The following is a 23,025-nucleotide window of genomic DNA, read 5'->3' as shown; positions in this document are numbered from 1 at the left end:
GTGTGACTGACTCATAGGAGGAAGTTCACGACAGCCAGTCACTGTCTAAACTGTGACAACAAAGAGTCGACAGAACTGACTTAAATAGGATTTTATTGTTATTGTGTGACAAATAACATACTTTTTTTTTAAAATGTAAAAAGAAAAGATAAATCAATATCACGTCGAAATAAATAGCTTATTATACTACATGAAAAAAAAGGTTTAACTGTCGTGTGTCAACAGAACGTACACAATAGTAATCAAGTAATCCGTTTCATGCTGCTGACAGCAGATAATTGACATAAGCCCCGCTCTAGAAGATCAAATGGCATTCTCCTGTGGAACACTGGAAAACAGTCACGCTCTCTTTCTAATCCCAGTGCGACACACCTTCACATCAGCTACAGGACAAACCTGAAAAACATGTGGGCCAATAAGTGTCACAAGTATTTTTAGTACTGTACTACTCGTCTCCCTTTACTATCGTTATTCTGCATCCCGTGTTGCTTTGGTTTAAACATCTGTGGATTAATTCTGTAAAAAGTGTGTCAGGGATATGAGGCAGAGAAAGAGGTGATGGGCAGGCAGAGCAGAGAGCAGTAGGACGGGTGCAGGGGCTGGACTTGGCCAGGCGAGGGCTTGTAGGACATCCAGTCTGAACTGCTACCTGGTTTACAGCACAGAGACACCTCACACCTGCAGATGCAGAAGTTACAGTCTCACTGCATGCGGCTCTGATACATACATGCACAGGTTAGGGCCATTTTGAGAAGCAGTGGTGGAGAGTTAGTAAATGCATTCAAATACTTATGTATTTTTTCTTACTTCATACTTCTGCATAACATTCCATTGAGACATTTTTACTTCAGTTTAATTTTACTTTTTAAATTAGGATTTGACATTATTGTGTTAGTGCTTTTACTTCAGTAAAGGTCTAATGATGCTGCTTCTCTTGTACCTGGTGACACTTTGGATGAACTTCTTCTCATCCTGATCCAGGCACACAGCAAAGGTTGTCCCATCTTCTCCACCTTTCACCTGCACCTTATCCACCTTCACCTCTGATACGGAGATATGCTACCAGAGGGCATACAGAGGGAGAGGAAGAGGATGTGTAAGGAGGGGGTGTTCAAGAAAAGGCGTGAGATTGTGTTTAGTGTTTCTAGCCCTCACCTGGTTGTAGCCCTTTTTAGACTTAGAGCACTGCCTCTTCAGGACCTCTACCATTGTCAGCTGCAGACTTTCTATTCTTGAATCTGGACGGACAAGATTTGTATGCTTGGACATTACAATGCAGACAAAGCCCAACAGAATTCAATTGCTGCGTTATTTAGAGCCTGGGCTATCGCTGTATCACTGTCACACACCTAGCTGCTCAGGTTTCCTGCAAGCTTTGTGAAGATTTATGGATGTGCAAACCATCTCTGTCTTGGTCCACTGACTCCTTCCACTGACAGCCACCTGTAATCAGGGGTACACGAAGCCAATGTAAAAATAGCTTGTGAAATTGAATAAGTGTTATTGTTTGTGTTGCGGGAAATCTGTGGGCGTTACCTTGTTGTAGGCAACACTTAGTGTTAAAGGGACTGCCTCCCGTTCTTCATCGATTCCAAACCTTTTGCTGGCAGCACCTATTAAAAGGACACATTGGACAATGTGTGTGTGCGTGTGTGTTTGTGTGTGTGTGTGTGTGTGTGTGTGTGTGTGTGTGTGTGTGTGTGTGTGTGTGTGTGTGTGTGTTTGTGTGTGTGTGTGTGTGTGCGTGTGTGTGCTGCTGTGTCTGTCTGGGTGTGTCTGACCAGTATGACTCACCCATGGCCTTAACTGCTCTGGTTCCAGCAGTGTGCCCGAGCTCTAGAGAGTGAATGAACACTTCCCTTCTCCTCTCTCCTCCAGCCAGGGTCAGCTGTGTGGAGGAAGAAAACAAAAAATGAATCAGGTATTTATTGCGGTGAGAGACTGTGTGTGTGTGTGTGTGTGTGTGTGTGTGTTTGTGTGTGTGGGTGTGTGTGTGTGTGTGTGTGTGTGCTCCTCTCACCTCAGCCTGGTAGAGCTGCACCAGAACAGGCTGGTCTGCATTTCTACAGTAATAAAGCACCAAGTCAGCCAGCAGGGGGAGACTCTCCACGCTGCCACTGCTCACTGACTCATCCCCTTCCTTACAGGCAGTCTGGTTCATAGAATAGGCATACAGTTACATTATAACACAGCTTTTACCAAACCAACACCTGATATGACATGTACACAACCAGCATTTCACCTCTGCTGTTATTCAGCAGACTGAAATGCTCAAATATCACCCTTGCCTGGGTTAAGACTTTAACTAAATGAAAAAAGCCTTTTCATAATTATTATTATTATTTAAGTGACTTTGGTGTAATAGAATCACATTCTTTTGTGTCATTCTGTATTTAAATATAGATGTATTAGCAACGATTCTTTGTAAATAAGTCATGAAAAGGGACAGTACGGTAATTATTCGAGTGGAGAGGGGACTGAATCTTACATGACAGGATATATATATATATATATATATATATATATATATATATATATATGCACGGGACATGAATGAGGTGAAGAGGTGGAGTGTGTATGGAGCTGAAGTCTACAGTCTCCTGTGAAGGCACCCACCTATCACCCAAAATCAGCCATCCCTTCATTATGCTGAACATAATGCTGAGTTATATAAAAATCCAGCCGTGTACAGTTGATTTGAACGGAGAGGTTAGCTGTAGAGACCAAAACCATGTTTTGTACCAGGCTGTACAGATGTTTATTTCGGCTCAACTGGCCATTCGAGGAAATGCACATTTTGGCACCTCCATGTTGCTGCTTGTTCCTAGCTCATTAGCACCGCAACTTCCACACACCACCCAAGCTCCCAGAATTCAGTTTAAAAAGAACATTTCTATCTTACAAGGTAATTTAAATCTGGGATGAGACCCCTCTGTGCTCTCCCAGTATTTTTGACCATCCCCCTTTCTCTAACCCCTCCTAATAATTCTCATAAAGTCCCTAAAAAAAGAGATTGAGGTCTGTGGAGTGAGCAGTTTTCTGTTGTTACATTATTCCTACGTTTAGAAACTCATACAGTTGCCACCCGTTGTTACGTCAGCTACTCTCTTGACTTATTATGTACCACATGGACCAGAGAAAGGTGCCAGTATGGAAGTAATCATCTCTAGGCTGAGCACTGTCCAAGATGATCGTGATTAAAGAAATATAAAAAAGCCATAAACAAGCAAGAGCCTTTTTCCCCTATCCCAGAAATGATACGCAGTGCAGCCAGACCATATTCCAGTGCTGACAGTGCTGTTGTCTCACGTATGGCTGGAAGGTACCTGACAAAGCACATCAGAGGACAGGCTGAGCATGCTGAGGACGTTCCGCTCGTACCAGGGGTCGATCATGCCCAACATATGAGCTATATCCGTGGTACTGCCCTCCAGCACACTGCCATTAGACTCCTGCCACAGTGAAAGAATAACAGGGGTTCAATCCTTAATCAAGGAAATCCTTAAATAACAGTTCATGTCATTATATTTTCTTTTGAGTAGGTCTGTAAAAAACAATATGACAGTGTGTACCACTTCCGTTCAATTAGTATAATTAGTTATATTATAAATTATTTACAGATGTTATAAGACATGCATGAGGTTAACATTTAGGTTTCAGGTTGTGAAAAATCTCTCTGACTGATGTTTGTGCTCATCCACCCAAACACACTTTCTCATTTCAGCTCTTTAGTTCATCAAGTGGACCCCTTCAATTGACCATTTGACCTCTGACCTCCAGGAAAGGTGCTGCAGAGCATTTGGATTTACCTACAACTTATAATAATTTAAAATTAAATATTTGATGGATTAGTGTACCAACCTTTAGCTTTAACTTACTAATATGCATTTATTACAAATTACTTTGGCTGTTTTATGAGAAACCTGTGACTTATTAGTAATGACTTGACATTTATAACAACAGACTTGATGGCATACCCTTTAATAATAACTTTATCTATGACTTTATTGAGGGCTCACCAGGCAGAAACGTTCACTATCTTACAACCCAAAAGTCGTTCTAATTATTAATGGTTTACACCTGACAAAGCATGAGTAAATTATTTTTAAACCATTAATAAAGCCATTAGTTACAACTGATTATAAAGGCTGCTTTATTAGAGAGTGGTATAGTACTGTATCTATGAATGCATAAGTTTACATCTAAAGGTTCTCACCACAAAGGGAGCAGCTTTGGTTGAACTTCCTATCGGCCCTTCAGTTGGTGTCTGTCCTCCTGTGTTCCCTACTGTTCTCCTCTTGGTGGGAACAAGGTAAAACTGCAGTTTGCATGTCTTGGTGAGTCGAGGGCATTTACTCTCTTTCTGCTGCAGGTCGCCGTATGCCCTGGCCAGCCTCCCAGCTTCTTTGTCCCCTCCAAATACCACCACTTTGACTAGGGTAGGCACCTCTGCCACAGTGCCTTCGTCGCAGCTCAGGATCGGCCTCCTGCGTACGCACACGTGCTTCCGGGGGGAAAGAGGATCCAGGGTAGCAGTGGATGCGTGCAGAGGAGGGACTTGTTTGGACAGGTGTTTGACCTGTGACCCAGTTCTTTGAAAGTCTTTGGTAATATCATCACGGTAGCCCATACTCTGGACGCGGCGGCAGGTGCTCGGGCTGCGAGGATTCTTAAAAAGCGAGGAGAAGCGTTCTACGCCTAAGATGGATCTGGACTTCTTTTTGGGTTTCTTTCTAAGCTTTGGTTGGCTATCTTTTCCTTCTTCTGTGTCCTCATGTGTTGTGTGATCACTGAAGTCACTTTCTATACCTGATGAGCCAGACGGCGTGGAGACAGACCAGCTGGAGGAGAGAGAGTAGCTGGAGTCCCTCGAGGAGGAGGATGCCGTGGAGATACGGTGGTTCTGAAACTCCTGGTCTACTTTGTTTCCCTCTACTTCATCTTCCTCGTCCACACTGGTGTCGTTAATATAATCCTCATCCATTTCTGTTTTAGGGAAACAGTCTGGAAGTGAGTCCAGGCCGGACTCGCTTGTAAGAATGCCATTCAGAACATCTGCATGGAAGTAAAGATTTGAGACCAGAGAGATTTTATAGTTAAAGATAGATCGAGTAAATGATGCAAGCATTTGAAATTGAACTAATTACCAAAGTTGTCGTTTTCCCAGGAGCATGTGTGACATTTGGGGAAGGGCAGCATGAAAGTCTCAACAGCCCCTACAGAAGAGGTCATCTGGTCATGAGCAGAAGGTTCAAACACTTTTATCACACATTCATCTATTTCCACTTCCGTCCTACCAGTACATGAAGAGCCGTCAGCTGGAGCTGGAAGAGCGAGGCTTTCCCTGAGCCTTTCCATGCTGTGTAGGAGACCTTGTCTAGCTGTGCTGAGATCAGCTGAAGAGGCTGCTGTCTCCATGCGGTCAGTCACTGCCTCCATGAGCTGCTCCAGCTCCTCAGGCTGCTTTGTCTGGAGGAACATCAGGAAGTTTGTTTTAGGAACTAAGGAAAGAGTAAAGATAAATTGGGCATCAAAATGACATCAGCCGGTCACCTGCAGGGCCATGTGGAGTGCCTGCAGGTCCTGATTGGTGCCCAGAGCGGCCTGAAAGGCATGCAGGATGAGGGTGATGGTGACGTCCCTGTTGGAGTTCAGGATGCTACACAGCTGCTCCGAGACAGACTGGACCTCTGGAGGGACGTCCTCGTCCGGGCTCACTAACAGGACCGTTCTGATAAAATACACACACACACACACACACACACACACACACACACACACACACACACACACACACACACACACACACACACACACACACACACACACACACACACACACACACACACTATCCTATGAAAAATGCCTCAAGATCTCAAGTGTTAACTCAAGTTGAGGATGTTGTTTTTTCAAATGCCATAAAAGGAGATGATGTGTGTGGAGATAGTAGCCATGTTTAGCTTGTTTTAAAAGCTCATTTATCATTAAAGTTTGAATGAACTTACATGGTTTTGGAGCATTGAATCTCAGGGGAAATAGCCTGCTCTGCCCGAACCAGTCTTTGAAATGAGATACCTAAAACAAAAAGACAATGTAGAATGTCTCAGTGTGTAAACACTGCCCCCATATGGTCACACATGAAGAAGGCTTAAACCTTTTATTTTAGCCCTGTCAGATGAACTTAATTACCCCTTTATCAACACCACCAGTCATGTTGTAAAAGGGATCAACTACGTAGATAAGTAGAAAAACCATTAATGTACAAGTACCATGGCCGGGAATCATTGGTTCAAACTATACTTCCCATACGTGAAAGAAATACAAACTCCAATTCCAGGAAGTTGGGACGTTGTGTAAAACGTAAATTAAAAACAGAATACAATGGTTTGCAAATCATTTTCAGCCTATAATAAAGTGAATACACTACAAAAACAAGATATCTAACGTTCAAACTGATGAACTTTATGTTTTTTTTTTGCAAATATTCACTCATTTTGAATTTGATGCCTACAACATGTTCCAAAAGGAGCTGGGACAGAGGAAACAAAAGGCTGGGAAAGTTGAGGAATGCTCAAAAACACCTGTTTGGAACATCCCACAGGTGAACAGGTGAAAAACAGGTGAGCGTCATGAGTGGATAGAAAAGGAGCATCCCTGAAAGACTCAGTCCTTCACCCAGGATGGGGCGAGGTTCACAACAGTGTGAACAACAGTGTGAGCAAATAGTCCAACAGTTTAAGAATAGCATTAATCAAATGTACAACTGCAATGAATTGATGGATTTCATCATCTAAAGTCCATAACATCATCAAAAGATTCAGAGAATCTGGAGAAATCTCTGCATGTAAGCAGCAAGGCTGAAAGCCAACACTGAATGACCGTGATCTTTGATCCCTGCATTAACATACATTAACAACATAATCCTGTAGACTTAAAGGATATTACCACATGGGCTCAGGAACATTTAAAGATAAAACTCTACCATGCAAAGGGAAAGCCATATATCAACAACACCCAGAAACAGCACCTGCTTCTCTGGGCCCGAGCTCATCTGAGATGGACTGACACAAAGTGGAAAAGTGTGCTGTGTTCTGTCGAATTTTAAATTGTTTTTGGAAATCATGGACGTTGTGTCCTCAAGAAGAAGCCAAAGAGGAAAAAGGCCATCCAGCCTGTTATCAGCTCAAAGTTCAAAAGCCAGCATCTGTGATGGTATGGGGGTGTGTTAGTGCCCATTGCATCATGGGTAACTTGCATATCTGTGAAGGTCCTGTTAATGCTGAAAGGTTCATACAGGATTTTTAGCAACATATGCTGCCATCCAAGCAACATCTTATTCTGGGTCGTCCCTGATTTTTCCAGCAAGACAATGACAAACTACATTCTGCACGTGTTCGTACAGCTTGGCTTCATAGTAATAGAGTGCAGGTACTAGACTGACCTGCTGCAGTCCACACCTGTCTCCATTCAAAATGTGTGGAGCTTTGTGAAGAGCAAAATATGACAACGGAGCAAGTGTTGAGCAACTGAAGTCGTACATCAAACAACAATGGTTAAGAATCCACCTACAACGTTTCAACAGTTAGTGTCCTCAGTTCCCAAACGCTTATAGAGGGTTGTTAAGAGGAAAGGTGATGAAACACAGTGGTAAACAGGCCTCTGTCCCAGCTTTATGGAACAATAAAGTTCATCAGTTCGATCATTAAATATCTTGTCTTTATAATGTATTCAATTAAATATAGATTGAAAAGGATTTGCAAATCATTGTGTTCTGTTTTTATTCATGTTTTACACAACGTCCCAACTTCATTGGAATTGGGGTGTGTAAGTGATATGACATTGGGCCTATTTCTTTGCTCTACATAAGAGCTTCAATGTTACCTGGTGCTCTGAGCTCCTGCTGGATGATATTCAGCAGGCGTTTAGTGGCAGAGCTGCAAGGCTCAGGCCATGTCAGGAAACTTTGGAACAACAGGTAGGCCTCCTGCAGCACGTTGTAGTGTGGAGCCACATGAGGAGCCTGAGAGGGAACAGGTTAAATCAGAAGTATAATAGAAGTAGATGAGTCTGTGCTTGTTCCTCTCCTGATTATTAATAACACCATCTCACTTTAAGGAGGGTTGAAGAGAACAGGAGAGTGAGGGGTACCACCAGTTCATACCGACACAGCTCCAGCACCTGTAAAAGACAGAAAAATCCTGAAATTAAACACGCCGTTAATCCTCATATTATACTGAACAGTTTGGAAAATGATGTTGTTTTTCATCTCTTGACCTCCTTTGTTTTCCTCAGTATTTTCTGTAGAAGGATGAGGAAGTTGTGGGGATCTCTCTTTACAAGTTCCTCCAAACACCAGCGGTTTATGCACAGCCCAGCTGATCAGGCAGAAAGAAACACAACACTTATTTCCCCTTTTAGGTTTCATTCTGATAACAGGCAGTAAATACGCTATTTAGATACATGGTAAGAACTTACATTCACAAAGGTGCTGAGCCAAAGCAAAACAATAACGCCACTTTTCCTTGTTGCAAAAGGTCTGAATTAAGTTATTTCAGTAAGTCTTTCAAAATTGAACTTGAATTAACCAACACGGTACTCGTCCATACTGTCTGTCGCTTCTCATTCTGTGTGTCACCACTTTCAATTCCCATTTGTCTCTATAAGATGGACAATATGTCCCCAATTGGTAAGATGGATGCATGTTTGAATAAACAAGTTAAAAAGCCTTTTTATTTATATTTTAGTGAAGTTCAACAGCAGCATGTCAGGACATTTAAAAACAGTTTTCAACAACACAGACTTTAACACATCATCTGCACTTATTGGCACTGTATGTTTCCGGATGGAATTAAGGACCAAAGTTATGTTATATTCTGTTATGGGATTGGGTCTTACCATTCCAGAGTTGTTTGTCAGGAGTGTCGAGACCCAGGCTGCTGAGACAACGCTCAAGGACATGCTGGATACGATCCTCTGTGCACGAGCTCTGCTCTATCTTCGGCATCATCTTCTGCAGAGGCATGGCGGAAAAATACAGCAGATAAACCAGAAGGAAGTCCAAAAATAAAAAACAAGAATTACACTCTATTATTGTGTTCCGGTAAACCAGTATATTACGTCTCTTTAGTAGTCCAGACTTCCTGCTATTGATGTTGCCAACACTTTAGAATCCTTGCTGTTCCTCTCAAGAGACAATCAAACCAAAGCAAGAGAGATGCAAACACAAATGTCCACAGCAAAATGCAGGGCAGAAAATACAGCTTGCCACTTCCTACTAAGACCAGTGAGTCAGATGCGTGAGTGGACCGGAGATGGGCTGGTCGAAAACAGCAGCCACAACTTCTTCTTCGTCTTTACTTCATTCTTAAAACCAGCTGCTGACACCACAGTCCATATGACTCAAAGTGGGAAACGAATCTTACAAAAGGATAACTTTCCATTTGATCATTTGTTTGTCTTATTACCATGCAAAACCAGTATGTAGGCTAAGTGTTTTATAGTAAAGACTGTCAGTCAAGGTAAAAATGTCAAGCCCCGCCAGTGATGAACCATTACACACATTTTTGGAATTTGCTTACTACAGATAACATGAAAGCTGTGGTTAGGGTGCACACGCGTAACGAACTAGTAAAACCACGCTAACCACATAATGAAATGGTCAATGTTGGAAACAATAACATATCATTGGGGTAATTAAAGACTTTTTCCAAAGCAGGGACTGTTTCAGTGCCTACTGTGACTGATTTAAAAATAAGACTGCCATGAGACATCCCTCTTGATGAGAAAAAAATATTTTCCTCCCAAGTACATTTTGCTTCCAGGATGTCGACGTGCATACGGAAGCTGCAATTGTGCCCAGCTGTTGTACATGTGTTGCTGGGACCAGTGTTGAATAATGTGTGTAGTGACACGACGGGAAAACTGGGGTCACCTGTGCCCGTCAAAACAGGAAAAAGTCTTCCAGGAAGCATTGATGCACTGTTAAGACGGGACAGGGGGAGAAACGGCTTAACTAGTTGAGAATAGGTACTGTAATATTCATTGAAGAGTATGCACAGTATTGCAATAGAGCAAGGGTCATCATTATGTGTTAATTATAATAAGATTAAACTGGATAACTAGATGCAATTTTACATTTAAAAATGGATATCGTTACAATATTTTTTTGTACTGAGAGTGGTTGGTTGATTGGTTGGTTTGGTCAGTTTAGCATTTGTACAACCAGAGTGTAGAAGCCTTGTTTTAACCATTAACCATCACTGTTTGCTAACGGTTTCAACTGTTTATCCTTTACCTTTAGGCTTTAGCTTACTATTTCAACTATTTTATGTACTTATTCCAATTCAAGAAACTTTATTTGTCCCCAAGGGGCCACTCAATTATTACAATTAGCAAACTATTTCAACTGTTTATCCTTTACATTCAGCTAACTAGCCTATTTTAACAGCTTATCCTTTACTCTTAGCTAACTATTTCAACTGTTTATCCTTTACTTTTAGCTAACTAGCCTATTTTAACAGTTTATCCTTTACTCTTAGCTAACTATTTCAACTGTTTATCCTTTACTATTAGCTAACTAGCCTATTTTAACAGTTTATCATTTACTTTTAGCTAACTATTTCTACTGTTGTATGTATTCATTTAAATTCAAGTAACTTTATTTGTCGCATGGGGCAATTCAAGTATTACATTTAGCTAAGTAGTTCAACTGTTTATCCTTTACGTTTAGCTAACTAGCCTATTTTAACAGTTTATCCTTTACTTTTAGCTAACTATTTTAACATCTTTTCCTTTACTTTTAGCTAACTATTTTAACTGTTTTTCCTTTACTTTTAGCTAACTATTTCAACAGTTTTATGTATTCATTTCAATTCAAGAAACCTTATCTGTTCCCATGGGGCAATTCAAGTATTACATTTACCTTACTATTTCATCTGTTTATCCATTACTTTCAGCTAACTATTTCAGCTGCTTATCTATTACAATTATTATTATTTTTTGCTCACTTGCTAACTAGTTTTTATACATTCTCAAGTAGAACTATACTACTGAGACTCAAAAATCTATTAAATACTTTGCCAAAGAAATGGTATGCTGTTAAATTCTGAATGCACAAATAACAGCCTGAAGCAGCTTTGAAAAGAAGGGGAACAGGAAATCTGCAGAGCTTGAATAACACTTTGCAGTTAGATCTGATGGAAGTTGCGACAGAGGCTTGTTCCTAGTAGAGAGCAAGAGTATATGAAATGGTACAAACACGTGAAATGGCTCCTCGTGCCATCCTGAGACAGGCATGGGACATATAATACAGATCCATGTCCTTTAAAGATGCTGAAGCCTATAAGGAGATTAAAAATGAAGAAGTAAGAGTCAAAATTCTTACCTATCTACCGCAGTTATTAGTGTCCTATCATCCCAGATCAACCACAGCTGAAACACACCAGCAGCGGAGGGAAACAATACAGAGACCACATCCTCCTGTGTTGGTGCTTTTCAAAAATAGACCCTCCGACTGCAGTCAGAGAGCATGTGCTGCAAAACAGGAACTGAATGAGTCTTTAGGCTGAGGTGGCTTATATCAGACAATCTACTAATGTTGTAGGAGGAGTCTTTTACATGACATACCTTGTGTTAAGTTTAGTTTTGAGTGGATTCAGGGTGCAGCACACAGACTCACAGCAAGTTAAAAAAAAAGAAGCTTTTTTGCAGACTTGGTTACAGAATGGAGAAGATGGCAAGTGGGCAGGGCAGAGGGAGAGTTTTCTGGAGGCTGATCCAAAAGCTGCATTGACAGGAAAGAGGAGCTGAGTATAATGGCTGAGAGTGGGCAGGTAGGCAGGTAACTTGGGATCAACAACAGCAGACTGGCAGGCAGGGATGAATCTGATCACAAGAGACAGGATTAACTCAAGAACCAACATACAGAAAAAACAGCAAAGAATACTTTAAAGGCCTGGGACTGTACCACTGTAGAATATAGAACATGAGCAGGGGTTTATATAGAACCACAGTTCAGGGGCAGGCAAAGCATCACAGTAGTGGGAACTGACACGGAGACTGTTTGGAATATTTTGCCAGGTGTTTATAGTCTGTCAGTGGAAAGACTTTGTCACTGTGATAGCGTCACAACTGTGCAGGATACAGTCACAAAACTTTACAGGTGTGTAGTTGAGCTCAAAATAAAGGCAGAGTTCGAAGATGGGTTAGGTCCAAGCAAGGGGGTCGGAAGATGAAGGTTAGGAACTTGTGTTTTTTGTTCTTTATGCCCGTAAAGTATCTTCTTTATGAAGCAATCATGCACTGTGCCAAAGACAAATTTCCCAACTTTACAACCTTGGCCCAATTTGGACCACAACAGTTGCGATCCTGTCGGAAGATGGTCTGTGGTTGACTTTTTATTACATATTGTTTCATTTAAGACTGTATAATGTAGTTAGTTTCATTGGGACATCTCCATATTTTTTACCAAACATCCACACACACCATCTATCCTTGCACATAATGAACTTTTTGTGCTGAGCATCATTAATATTACCCTTTCAAAGTGTTTTGAAAAACCTAAAATAAATGAATCATACAAAAATAAGTATAAATATAATAATTCACCTGACTGATCTAGGGGCATATATGTAAAATGTCGATTGCTGGTTAGGGACTGGGTGGCGCACAGACTGGTTCAATTCAATTCAATTCAATTTTATTTATAGTGTCAAATCATAACAAAAATTATCTCAGGACACTTTACAGAGTAGGTAAAGACCACACTCTATGACTTATTTATGATTTACAGAGACCCAACAATACCCCCACAGAGTACTGTGGCGTTGAAAACCTTCCCTTTAACAGGCAGGAACGTCGGACAGACCCAGCTCTGTGGAGGACGGACATCTGTCTGCACCGGTTGGGGAGGAAGAAAAGAAGAGAGAAAGAGAGAAAAGACGGACAGATGGACAGAGAGAGACAAAGACAGACACAAACTGGTCTACCTACTTCTTCCTATGGAGGCTCCAGACAGCCATTTGGCCCGTGGCACTAACATGGGCAGAGTACTTTGATAAAATATAAGGGCACCAATGACTGACTGTGTGTTGTAACGTCTACTAATGTGTTTTTTTGTCTTTAAGGTTGGAGATGGGAAGTTTGTCCTGAGCTTTCTGAATTCAATAAAGATTTTTTTTAAGATTGAGGGTTGTCTTGTTTTACACATCAGACTGTTAATACTTGAAATTGTTGCAATATAAATGGATCAAGTGCATCAGGTCACCCCACTCTTACACTTTAGAAATCCCTTTGGACTGTTAGCTTTTGTACTTGAATAGCATCCCTGAGATGCCACTGTAGTCACCGGTTCCCGACCTTGTGGCTCAACTGCAGCCACTCTGGTTGCGTGTTCGGATAAAATCAGGGTCAAATTGAAACTCCTGTTCCGAGTTAAGACAGACTATAGCAGTCTTTTCCACAATGTCCCCGTTCACAGGACATGAGGTGATTTGACTGAACAGTGAAGACTTGAAATTCATGTCTGCTTGTGTTTGAACTGCCCCCTGACATGCAGTTACCATGTGATACATGAAGGGTCGTGCTACTTATCATCCTAAGGGACACATACTGTAAAAAGGAAAAGAGAAAATCACTAAATTGTGTATTTGAGCCCAACATATTTGGACAATGACTTAACTACATTCTTCCCCATAAGGGTTAACACAGTCTCCCCTTGTTCAGATGGGCAGTTTGCCTTTCTACTCAAACTGCATATACAACAAATGTTTTTATGCAACGTTATGCAATGTTTTTATTTACTTCCACTTGCAAATAATGCAAAAATGTGTATTAACTGCTGCAACACGACACAAATAAAATCATTATTTAGTGAGACAGATATCATGTGTTTAAGGTAAATTCTTTTTTCTCTGAATATTATTTTTTTTGTATATTCACATGGCAAGATGTCATATAGTGCTTTTTATCGACCGCCTGATGGGGACAAAAGAAGTGTTTTTTAAACGTGCAGTACCAATAATCTACCCGAGGATGTCGCCGCTCCCTCTCCCTGCGCAGAGACACTCCAAAGGCTCCGACTCCTCTCTGAATGAGTGGACCCCCTTTTCCTATTATAACAGAGAGGGAATGGGACAGAAAGAGATAGAGGTGGGCAGAGGTGTGACTGAGAGGACGGGCAGAGGCAGAGGGAGACTCAGAGCCAGCTGGGCTTTTGCCATAACTTATTTTTATTTGGAAAAATTCAAAGAGGGGGGGAAGCTGAAGAACTGGAGAAGTAGTTTTTCGTGCGTAAACGGGATAGGTCGTTCTCCAAATTCTTAGGAGTTGTGTTTCACTTTCAGACTGAGCAGTGTATTTGGAGCTAGTGTCCTGGGTTTCTTTGCCTCGTAAGAATATTTCATTTCGTTTGTTACATGTTTTGCTAGAGCCTCCAAGTTTTTTCTCTCAGCATCATTTATTGTATTTTTTCCCATTTGTCTTGATTTTGCCCATTACATAATTAATTCCAGTGTTAATAATTCTATTATTTTGTTTTCATTACATTACAGGCATGGTTCCCTGCGCTGCTCGGATTACAATGCAAAGGATTTTGGAGGTTTGGGTCACCTTGGTGACAGTTTCTGCGCTGACCGAGGGGGTCTTTGGAGGGTACGGGCTGAGCATGTTTGCTGCACAGTCTTCCCCCCCGGACCCGTGCTATGATGAGAACGGCAACCCTCGGAGATGCATCCCCGACTTCGTCAACTCGGCTTTTGGTAAGGACGTGCGCGTGTCCAGCACCTGCGGCAACCCCGCTGCAAGGTACTGTGTGGTGACCGAGAAGGGAGAGGAGAGGATGAGGGACTGTCACACGTGCGACGCCGGGGATCCCAAGAAGACCCATCCACCTGCGTATTTAACAGACCTCAACAACCCTCACAACCTCACCTGCTGGCAGTCTGAAAACTACGTGCAGTACCCGCAGAACGTCACCCTCACCCTGTCGCTCGGTAAAAAGTTTGAGGTCACCTATGTGAGCCTGCAGTTCTGCTCACCTAGACCTGAGTCGATGGCAATCTACAAGTCCATGGACTACGGCAAGTCGTGGGTGCCGTTTCAGTATTATTCTACACAGTGCAAGAAAATGTACAACAGGCAGAATAAGGCAGCGATCACCAAGCAGAACGAACAAGAGGCCATCTGCACGGACTCCCACACGGACATGCACCCTCTGACAGGTGGACTCATCGCCTTCAGCACCCTGGACGGCCGACCGTCGGCGCACGACTTTGACAACTCCCCGGTGCTGCAGGACTGGGTGACGGCCACAGACATCAAGGTGATATTCAGCCGGCTTCACACTTTCGGAGACGAGAACGAGGATGACTCGGAGCTGGCCCGAGACTCCTACTTTTACGCAGTGTCGGACCTGCAGGTCGGAGGACGGTGCAAGTGCAACGGGCACGCGTCAAAATGCGTGAAGGACAGAGAAGGGAATCTGGTTTGTGAGTGCAAACACAACACGGCGGGACCAGAGTGCGACAGGTGTAAACCTTTCCACTATGACCGACCATGGCAGCGCGCCACGGCCAGAGAAGCCAACGAGTGTGTCGGTAAGGCATCCCCTCTTTTGTCCTTCACTGTGGAATTATTTTTGTTCTAAAAATATGTTTTGGATTAATAATATTATTGGATTCACAAAAAAGGTTGCTGTTGTACATAAGCATAATCACTGTGTCCTGCCGTTACGCACAACATTTACGCACCAGTCTGAATGTTTATTCGTTCATTTGAATTTTATATTTATTGTTTTTTTTCCACTGGGAGTGAAATACATATGTGTGAAAACATAATGTCAGGGTCTAATTCATTTGATAGTGGCTAAATAAACACTGCTGAGGCACAGATAGGGAAGGCCTCAAATCACACGACCTCAACCACCCTGATTATTAAAATCAAGAGACGGGTTAAAAAGGCTAAATTAAACATTTCAATTTAATTCAACTGATTCAATTAGGCTACTTATTCGAAAACCAACTTATCCCCTTGCTCTTATTTATATAATATAATTTATAATTAGTCCAAAACAAAGTAAACTGCTGCTGACACAAGCACAGAAAATATATGTGACATGAAATAGATTCCTCAAATGTAAATAAAATCAGTATAATTTAGGCCTTAATAAACTACAAATTGTTTAAATAAATAGTTGAATTCAGTGTTTTTTTTGTAAGATACATTTAGTTTATATTTATCAGAGTTTAGAATCAGAAGCCTAAACGCACACCATCTGACTGGCTTATTACAGACGTTGTTCGACATAGTTCATTCATGTCAAATATAAAAGTGTTGTTTCCGAAGTTCCAGAAGCTATATTCTTTGTTCAGCAACTAATGTGCTGCCCCCTGATTTTTATCAACATTCAGAAGAAAAGAAAGGGCAGGAAGTAATTTCAACAAACAAAGTGCGCCTGTCCGAATGCGTAATTGCGCTTTGACCTGAGTTTCCGACTGTAGCGCGCTTTAATAGGAAGGAAACATTGCAGCTGCGGAGATAGACTGCAGGGGCGTGTTGTGTTTCCATAAACAGGTGCTATTACAGATTGGATGGGCGATTAAGGCGCTTTTATTGACATTTTTGGCACGTAGAGTATAAACCGCCACTTTAGAGCCAGTAAACTATTCAGAGGACAAAGCGCGAGGTAATCTGAAGCCTGATCTGAGTTTTTATTCTCGCAGTACCGAGCGAGTGTATTTGCTCAGATGCTTATTTTCAACAGAGCAGGGAGGGGGTTCCATCATCAGCTCAAGCCGCCTGAGCTACAGCGAACCAAACCTGGAAAAGTAACAAGTTCCGACAGTGCCATGGTTTGCTTAACCACACGGAACAAGTGAACAAGTTGTTCCCTTTGGCCTCCGCCTTTCGCCTCTGCAAGCCCACCATCTCAGTGTATTTGACTAAAACAAAAGGTTGTCACTTGTGGCATCCATCTCGCTGTCAGTGGGAGGCCCCTCTTTCACCATCTCGTTTTTGTGTGAGCGGTGTCATCAGATACAACCGCAGAAAAGCCAGACTGTGCATGTCTTCCAAAGAGGAAATAAGGGTGGCCTGACACCCAAGCATGAAAGAAGAAGACCATAGGGAGGGGTCGTCTCCATTGAGCAGCGGGTCCATGTTGTCTGCCAATGGGGACGGAGAGTGGTTGGTGCTAATGATCTGTTTGGATTTCTCCTCCCTGCTGTTGGGCATTCAGATATCCAGAGCAAAAATGAGAAATAGATGACAAATAGGTTGTTGGAGAGGACTTGGTTTTGCTCACTGGTGGAAGGCATCAAGGAACTAATGCAAAGTCAATTTCCCATGACTTTGCGTGCAGGGTTGCCATCATTTTGTCAAGAAGCAATTATGTTGGCAGTAGCCGCTTTCACATTTCTATCAGCTGGACTCATGACTCACAAATGTGTTCATAAAACTAGGGCCAGGGCCAGAGGGCTGATTGGCAGCACAGGCCTCTTCATGGAATCTGTGGCCTTACCAACCAGCGGCAGGGGTGATAGGTATGGATGGTATCATGGATGGATGTAGCCCCTGGACCAGAATCTTTATATTAAGTCACTTTTTTTATTTTATAAAGTCATCAAACATTTGAAAAAGAGGAAGAATTAATACAAAGAGACACAAAAGGACCATACAGTAATGCAAAATGATCACAAAGTGATGCAATGGACCAGAAAGAAACACAGAAATGATTACATGCAAACTGAACACAAGGAGACACAAAACTACAAAGAGACACACAATGGCTACTAAGGCCATGTTCACACTGCAGTTCCAAGTGACCTGAATCTGTTTTTTCTCTCATATGTGATCTCTGATTCTCTTTTGACAGTGTGAATGGCACAAGTCCCATTGAATCTGACATTTTTCCAATCAGACTTAGGCCTCTTTTAAATGTGCTATTGAATCGGATACGTATCGGATTTTTTTGAATGCGACCGCAACAGCAACCTGAAAAGCCAGGTCTCATTTAATGTGACTTTGACTTCATTCTGACCCGCGCTACACTGTTTTTTAAATGAATGACGAATAAAGTTGATTGAAAAAAAAAGTGTGCCACAGGTGGGAGCCAGGAACAGTATCAAAACAAACATGGAGGACAGTAGTGAAGCAGGCGGCTGGTGTCTCACACACTGTTTTTAGCATTAAATGTTAATTAATTAACATGTTAGTTAATTAACATTTAATTACAATACTGGTTGCCGTCGCCATGTTAACTCCCGTAAACATAATTGTGGCGTGATGTCATCAATGATCAACTGCGCATGCGGGTCACTTCAGGAGCGTGAGGTGTTCACACAGCAACCTGTAGTCGGCCACATTTAAAGACGTAATGTGAACAGACAAACAAAAAATCAATAAATCGGAATTGTGTATTAAGACCTGCAGTGTGATCGTAGCCTAAGAGGTACAAAAAGACTACATGCAACATGACTACATGGAAACACACGAATACTAACACATTCAAAAATACTACAGAGACGCAAGCTGACTACAGGGGGACATCATCTGACTACAAAAAGACACAAAATGTCTACTAAGAGACCCAAAAGGGGGGGCGCTTATCTCTGGCTGTGTTTAGAGTGGATATTATTTCGTTTGCATTCAATTACTAATGTAACTTTTAATAATTTGAAGTCTTCCAGGGAAGTCCCCTCACACACACACGCTTCAAACGTTTCTAAAGCCGCCCCCTACATGAAACACGCATATGAAATTCCTTACCCTTTTTTTTTTCTTTTACACTTGTTTAACACATTAATGCACATTTATGTTTGACCACGACTCATAATCATTTATGTAAAGGAATTAATTAGGTTGAGAAACGCGCACGCACACACACACATATGGTGACAGGCCGGGCTCTCGTGTCCCAGGCAGCTGCTTCATATTCTCTCCATGTTCAGCGCAGCACTGACCCCTGACAGTCAGGCCCCCGCTCCTCTCCGGCCTGACTGATGGGCTGTGAAGGGAACTGTGGGAAACTTCTACTTGCCAAGTGGGTTTTGAGGCAAGTTGAAAATGGTAGCCTTAGTCACTCACACGTGTTATTTCGCACATTTGTTTAATTTCAACTTTGTTTTCGCTGTCACCTTGGCATGCAATGTTCTGTTTTATGACGTCTGAGTCAGCAGGAGGCTCAATCGCTCTTGTTTCCTTACACTTTTGATGTGCTTTCAGAACAAATGTCTATTCTTTCGGTTGGCAGGCACTTATCTGTCTTTAGATCTATTTGATATGACAGAAAATAAGATATGAGAAAAAAATGAATCTTTGATCACAAAGTGAGTTACCATCTGTCCTAGTAGAGCGCATTTTGTTTTGTGCTCTGCTCAAAGTATTTATTTTAATGAACCTACTCAAAAACCTTTGTGAGAAAGAGCCGACATGTTAGCCACCCACAAGGCAGCTGAATTAAGATATGATTGTATCAATTGCCTACTGGCTCTGCTCCCAGTCTGTGCAGCACGTACTTTCTCCAACAGCTCTAAAAATAGAGTGCAGAATAAATGCGTGCTCACATTTTTTATAGAACCAGCAGGTTTGATGATAAATATGGTGGAGAGCACAAATGCAAGGAGCTTGTATTATTGTATGTTAAAGGGGACCTTTAGATCTAATGTTACAATGTCGAATGTTCATATTAAAGCTTCAAGTAATAAGGAACACATTAAAGTCAGGTAATCACTTTGAGAAAAAACCCTGGTCTCCATTTCCTGCACTTTTTTTCTACTCTCAGCTCAAGATTACATTAACTTGTGCTTGATTTCTTCATGGTCATCTTCTCCGGGCCCGTTACTGCAGTGTTTACATCTGCTACATGCTAACATCAGGGAAACTTGTAATCTTGGTCGCAGATGTTGTTCATTTCTCCTCAATTTCGGATCAAATTCCTGCCGGAACATGTTTGCTTGGGTAGTTTCTGGTTTACAACTAGCGATTATTTTTACAGTACAAATTGCCGCTACTCCACTCATTCCCCACGGATGCAACGGATTGTTTCACAGATGTGAGACGCAGTACGCCACATCGCTATGCTCCAAATGTGTTCATTTTACATTTTAAATTGGACGTTGGGTCAGTAAACCATTTACCCATTTATCCATTAGCTTAAACTAGCACTACACCTTTAGCTAACTATTACTATAACTCTTTTCACAAACTCATCATGTAGTGTTCTGGTTTCCCAGCTAACTCAATATGTGGATATATGCTTTTAAATAAAATTGTTATTTCCTTTTTTTGCAAATCAGTTGAGCCTCCATAGCCCTGGTTGCGAATCACTGTTCTCGGGACACATTAAATGAGCCGAGAGTGCTTTGAGAAAACAGCTTATTGTTGTCTTTGAACTACAACCCACAGCAGCTCAGAGAGAGAGAGAGAGAGGGAGAGAGAGAGAGGGAAAACTCGGGTAGAGGCAGGAGGAATCCAGACACCACATTTACCGCGGCCTGTTTTACAGAACCACTCCACATCTAACATTACATTTCCTGCTTAGTTCACAATTGAGCCAAGATCATTTCAAACACAAGGTGCTTTTAAGGATGTAGACTGACAGCGTCTCTGTGATGGACCAGTGGTCGTCCATGTGGCTGCCCGGGTCCATTGACACCGTTACTGCTGATGGTGAATGTGCCGCTGCCTCCCCCGGGTTGCCAGTTTGGGCCAGGCTAGCTCACCATCTGGGTCTCATTTCAGCTCCATGTGAAGTGAGAGAGAGTTTTTGTAAAGCATGATGTCATAGATATTCTTCTGTCTCACTCGTCCTCTGGTGTTTCGGTTCCTTCATCCCTCCTCTCTCCTCCTGTTACCCCTTCTCTCTCTCTCTCTCTCTCTCTCTCTCTCTCTCTCTCTCTCTCTCTCTCTCTCTCTCTTTCTGTCATTCTTTGGCCGATCTTTGTGTGCCAGCACCAGGGGACAGTCAGTCATTACCATTTCATTTGTAAGCTGAGACATATTTGAGGGTTTGGATTGTTCACATGAAGTTAGTCAGCAATAGCCAGAGGACACAGCTATTCCTGTGGTTGGTTCATATTTTGTTGACTTCTGTTTTGATGGGTTTCATGTTTAAATACATTATCTTAACATATTGTACACCACAATAATGAAAACAGCCTGCGTTGGCAAAGTTAATGCGTCACAAGCAACAGTTAGTGAAGGTATTGTCAAAGAGTTCAATCCTCTGTTATACTGAAGTACCCGTGAGCAAGGCACCGTCCTCATCATCAACTCATCAGAGAAAACACAAAAAGGAAAGGATGTGATTGTAAGCATCTTGCTCTTGTTGTGGGTTTGTTTGGATCCTTATTAGTGATTACAGGGGCAACAGTCATTTTCCCCGGGGTCCATAACAACCGTAACAACATTACAGCCTTCAGATGTGCTGTGCAAATAGTTTAAATAAGACTCAACAAGCACTACAAATTGCATTTCATTAAGATTACATGGACAGAGTAGTTTAAATAATAATAATAATAATATATTATAATGAGAAGGATAAGCACAAGTATTTGGAAAAGATAGCTATTAGGTGAAATCTGGAGTGGTTAACAGGAAACAGGTGTGTTGCAGGTAAGGAGACATTCAAGAACGTTTGGCAGTACAGCGGTATGAAAGTCCCATCAGGAGCAGAGTGCCAGTTAGATGGACTGACGAGTCTCAGTCATGTAGAACATGTCAAAGCTTGAGCACAGCTCGGGGGCACTGGGCAGGAAAGTTCACACGGGTTGTCTGATGGGAGTTCAGAGAAAGTAATTGGAGGCAGCAGTGCCCCCAAAGCAAAGATCAAGTAAACCAATCATTTCCAGCCATCAAAAATCAAATAGGAAGAAGTCTAATGTGAGCTTTGAGAAGGATCTACAGTAACAATATCAATGCAACTGAGACTGCCAGGACTCGCGTGACAGCCTCCTCTGGAGACAAACTGACCTAAACCAGCAGCAGAAAACAGGAGACGGTCTCTATGGAGACTGTGGCAGGAACAGTTGTCAATCACAGGGATTTAGAAGAACTTTGTTGTTTAGGACTCTGAAAGTCACAGGGCTCTCTGTTGCACAATGAACTGAAATGTGTCAGAAAAGGGATTTCATTTGGTTTTTGACAACAGTGCTTTACACTTCAAAAGACTGTGTTATAGTCTTGCACGTTTTAGCCAATACACTAGACACCAACGTCATTTAGCATTACCACCATTTTAGAAAGGACACAGCCTTTTTAGATATGTTAAATATCACTAATAAATTCATTCAATGTTGTATCTACGGTATCTTTGTGTACCACTGCAGTTTGGTGAACAGAGCTCGTCACATTTCACGTGTTGTGGGAGGATCGCCAACTGAGATTTGAATCCAGAACATAACCAGATTCACATTACATTGATTATTTTGTTTCACCATATTTGGGATAGAAAAGTCCCATTTATTTTTCAATATCTTGGCAGTGCAATGCCTAAGTGACTGCAGGGAAATGTTTGGGGTGGGGACAGGGGCTTAACCATATGATAAAAAAAACAAGGACCTTCCCAGTTATTAATACTTTCATTGAAGCCCCCTTTAACACACTCCCTTAATTCAATTCAATTCAATTCAATTTTATTTATAGTGCCAAATCCTAACAAAAGTTATCTCAGGACACTTTACAGAGTAGGTAAAGACCACACTCTATGACTTATTTATGATTTACATAGACCCGACAATTCCCCCGTAGAGGACGATGGCAACGAAAAACTTCCCTATAACAGACAGGAACGTCAGACAGACCAAGCTCTGTGGAGGACGGACATCTGTCTTAACATGTCGAAACAATACAACAGTACTGAGTTGGTTTGTCGTAAGTATGGAAGATTTTAAGACAGTGCACCTCAATTTAAACCATAACACCCTAATGGAATATTAACTGTACACAAATACATTGTGTCTCATGGTGACGTTGAATTGTATTATTATTATGTTGTTATCACTTATATACATAGTGTATCGTGTTTATCGA

General features: G+C 41.8%; 2 protein-coding genes across 4 annotated transcripts in view; one reads left to right on the top strand and one right to left on the bottom strand.

Annotated features, from left to right (window-relative positions):
- Positions 1-218: 218 nt before the first annotated feature.
- On the bottom strand, positions 219-11,503 carry LOC310960359 (phosphoinositide 3-kinase regulatory subunit 5-like). Of its 3 annotated transcripts, none has more exons than XM_083932043.1 (17): positions 11,384-11,503; positions 8,896-9,010; positions 8,275-8,375; positions 8,110-8,178; positions 7,882-8,020; positions 6,006-6,075; positions 5,554-5,731; positions 5,148-5,469; positions 4,217-5,055; positions 3,327-3,452; positions 2,021-2,152; positions 1,795-1,888; positions 1,537-1,613; positions 1,350-1,443; positions 1,156-1,238; positions 941-1,059; positions 219-678 (listed from the first exon to the last, which is right to left on the bottom strand). In XM_083932043.1, exons 2-17 carry the CDS (start codon positions 9,005-9,007, stop codon positions 531-533), a joined length of 2,703 nt encoding a protein of 900 aa, XP_083788169.1. In that variant the 5' UTR covers positions 9,008-9,010; positions 11,384-11,503; the 3' UTR covers positions 219-530. The 3 variants fall into 3 exon arrangements, with proteins under 3 accessions (XP_083788169.1, XP_083788170.1, XP_083788168.1); XM_083932044.1 differs by lacking the exon at positions 11,384-11,503 and having other exon boundaries at positions 5,148-5,216; positions 5,298-5,469; positions 8,896-9,199; XM_083932042.1 differs by lacking the exon at positions 11,384-11,503 and having other exon boundaries at positions 8,896-9,199.
- Positions 11,504-14,201: 2,698 nt separating this feature from the next.
- The window catches only part of ntn1b (netrin 1b), a 54,284-nt gene continuing 45,460 nt past the window's right edge, over positions 14,202-23,025 (top strand). Inside the window, exons 1-2 of the mRNA XM_083931705.1 lie at positions 14,202-14,387; positions 14,550-15,593. Coding sequence (XP_083787831.1) covers positions 14,552-15,593 — 1,042 coding nt within the window. The 5' untranslated portion in view covers positions 14,202-14,387; positions 14,550-14,551. The remainder of the gene's footprint in view (positions 14,388-14,549; positions 15,594-23,025) is intronic.

The sequence above is a fragment of the Echiichthys vipera genome (assembly GCF_963691815.1).
Source record: "Echiichthys vipera genome assembly, chromosome: 17".
NCBI classification, from domain to species: Eukaryota; Metazoa; Chordata; class Actinopteri; order Perciformes; family Trachinidae; genus Echiichthys; species Echiichthys vipera.
The sequence above is the reverse complement of the archived record's forward strand: the minus strand, read 5'-3'. Positions and strand labels throughout refer to the sequence as shown.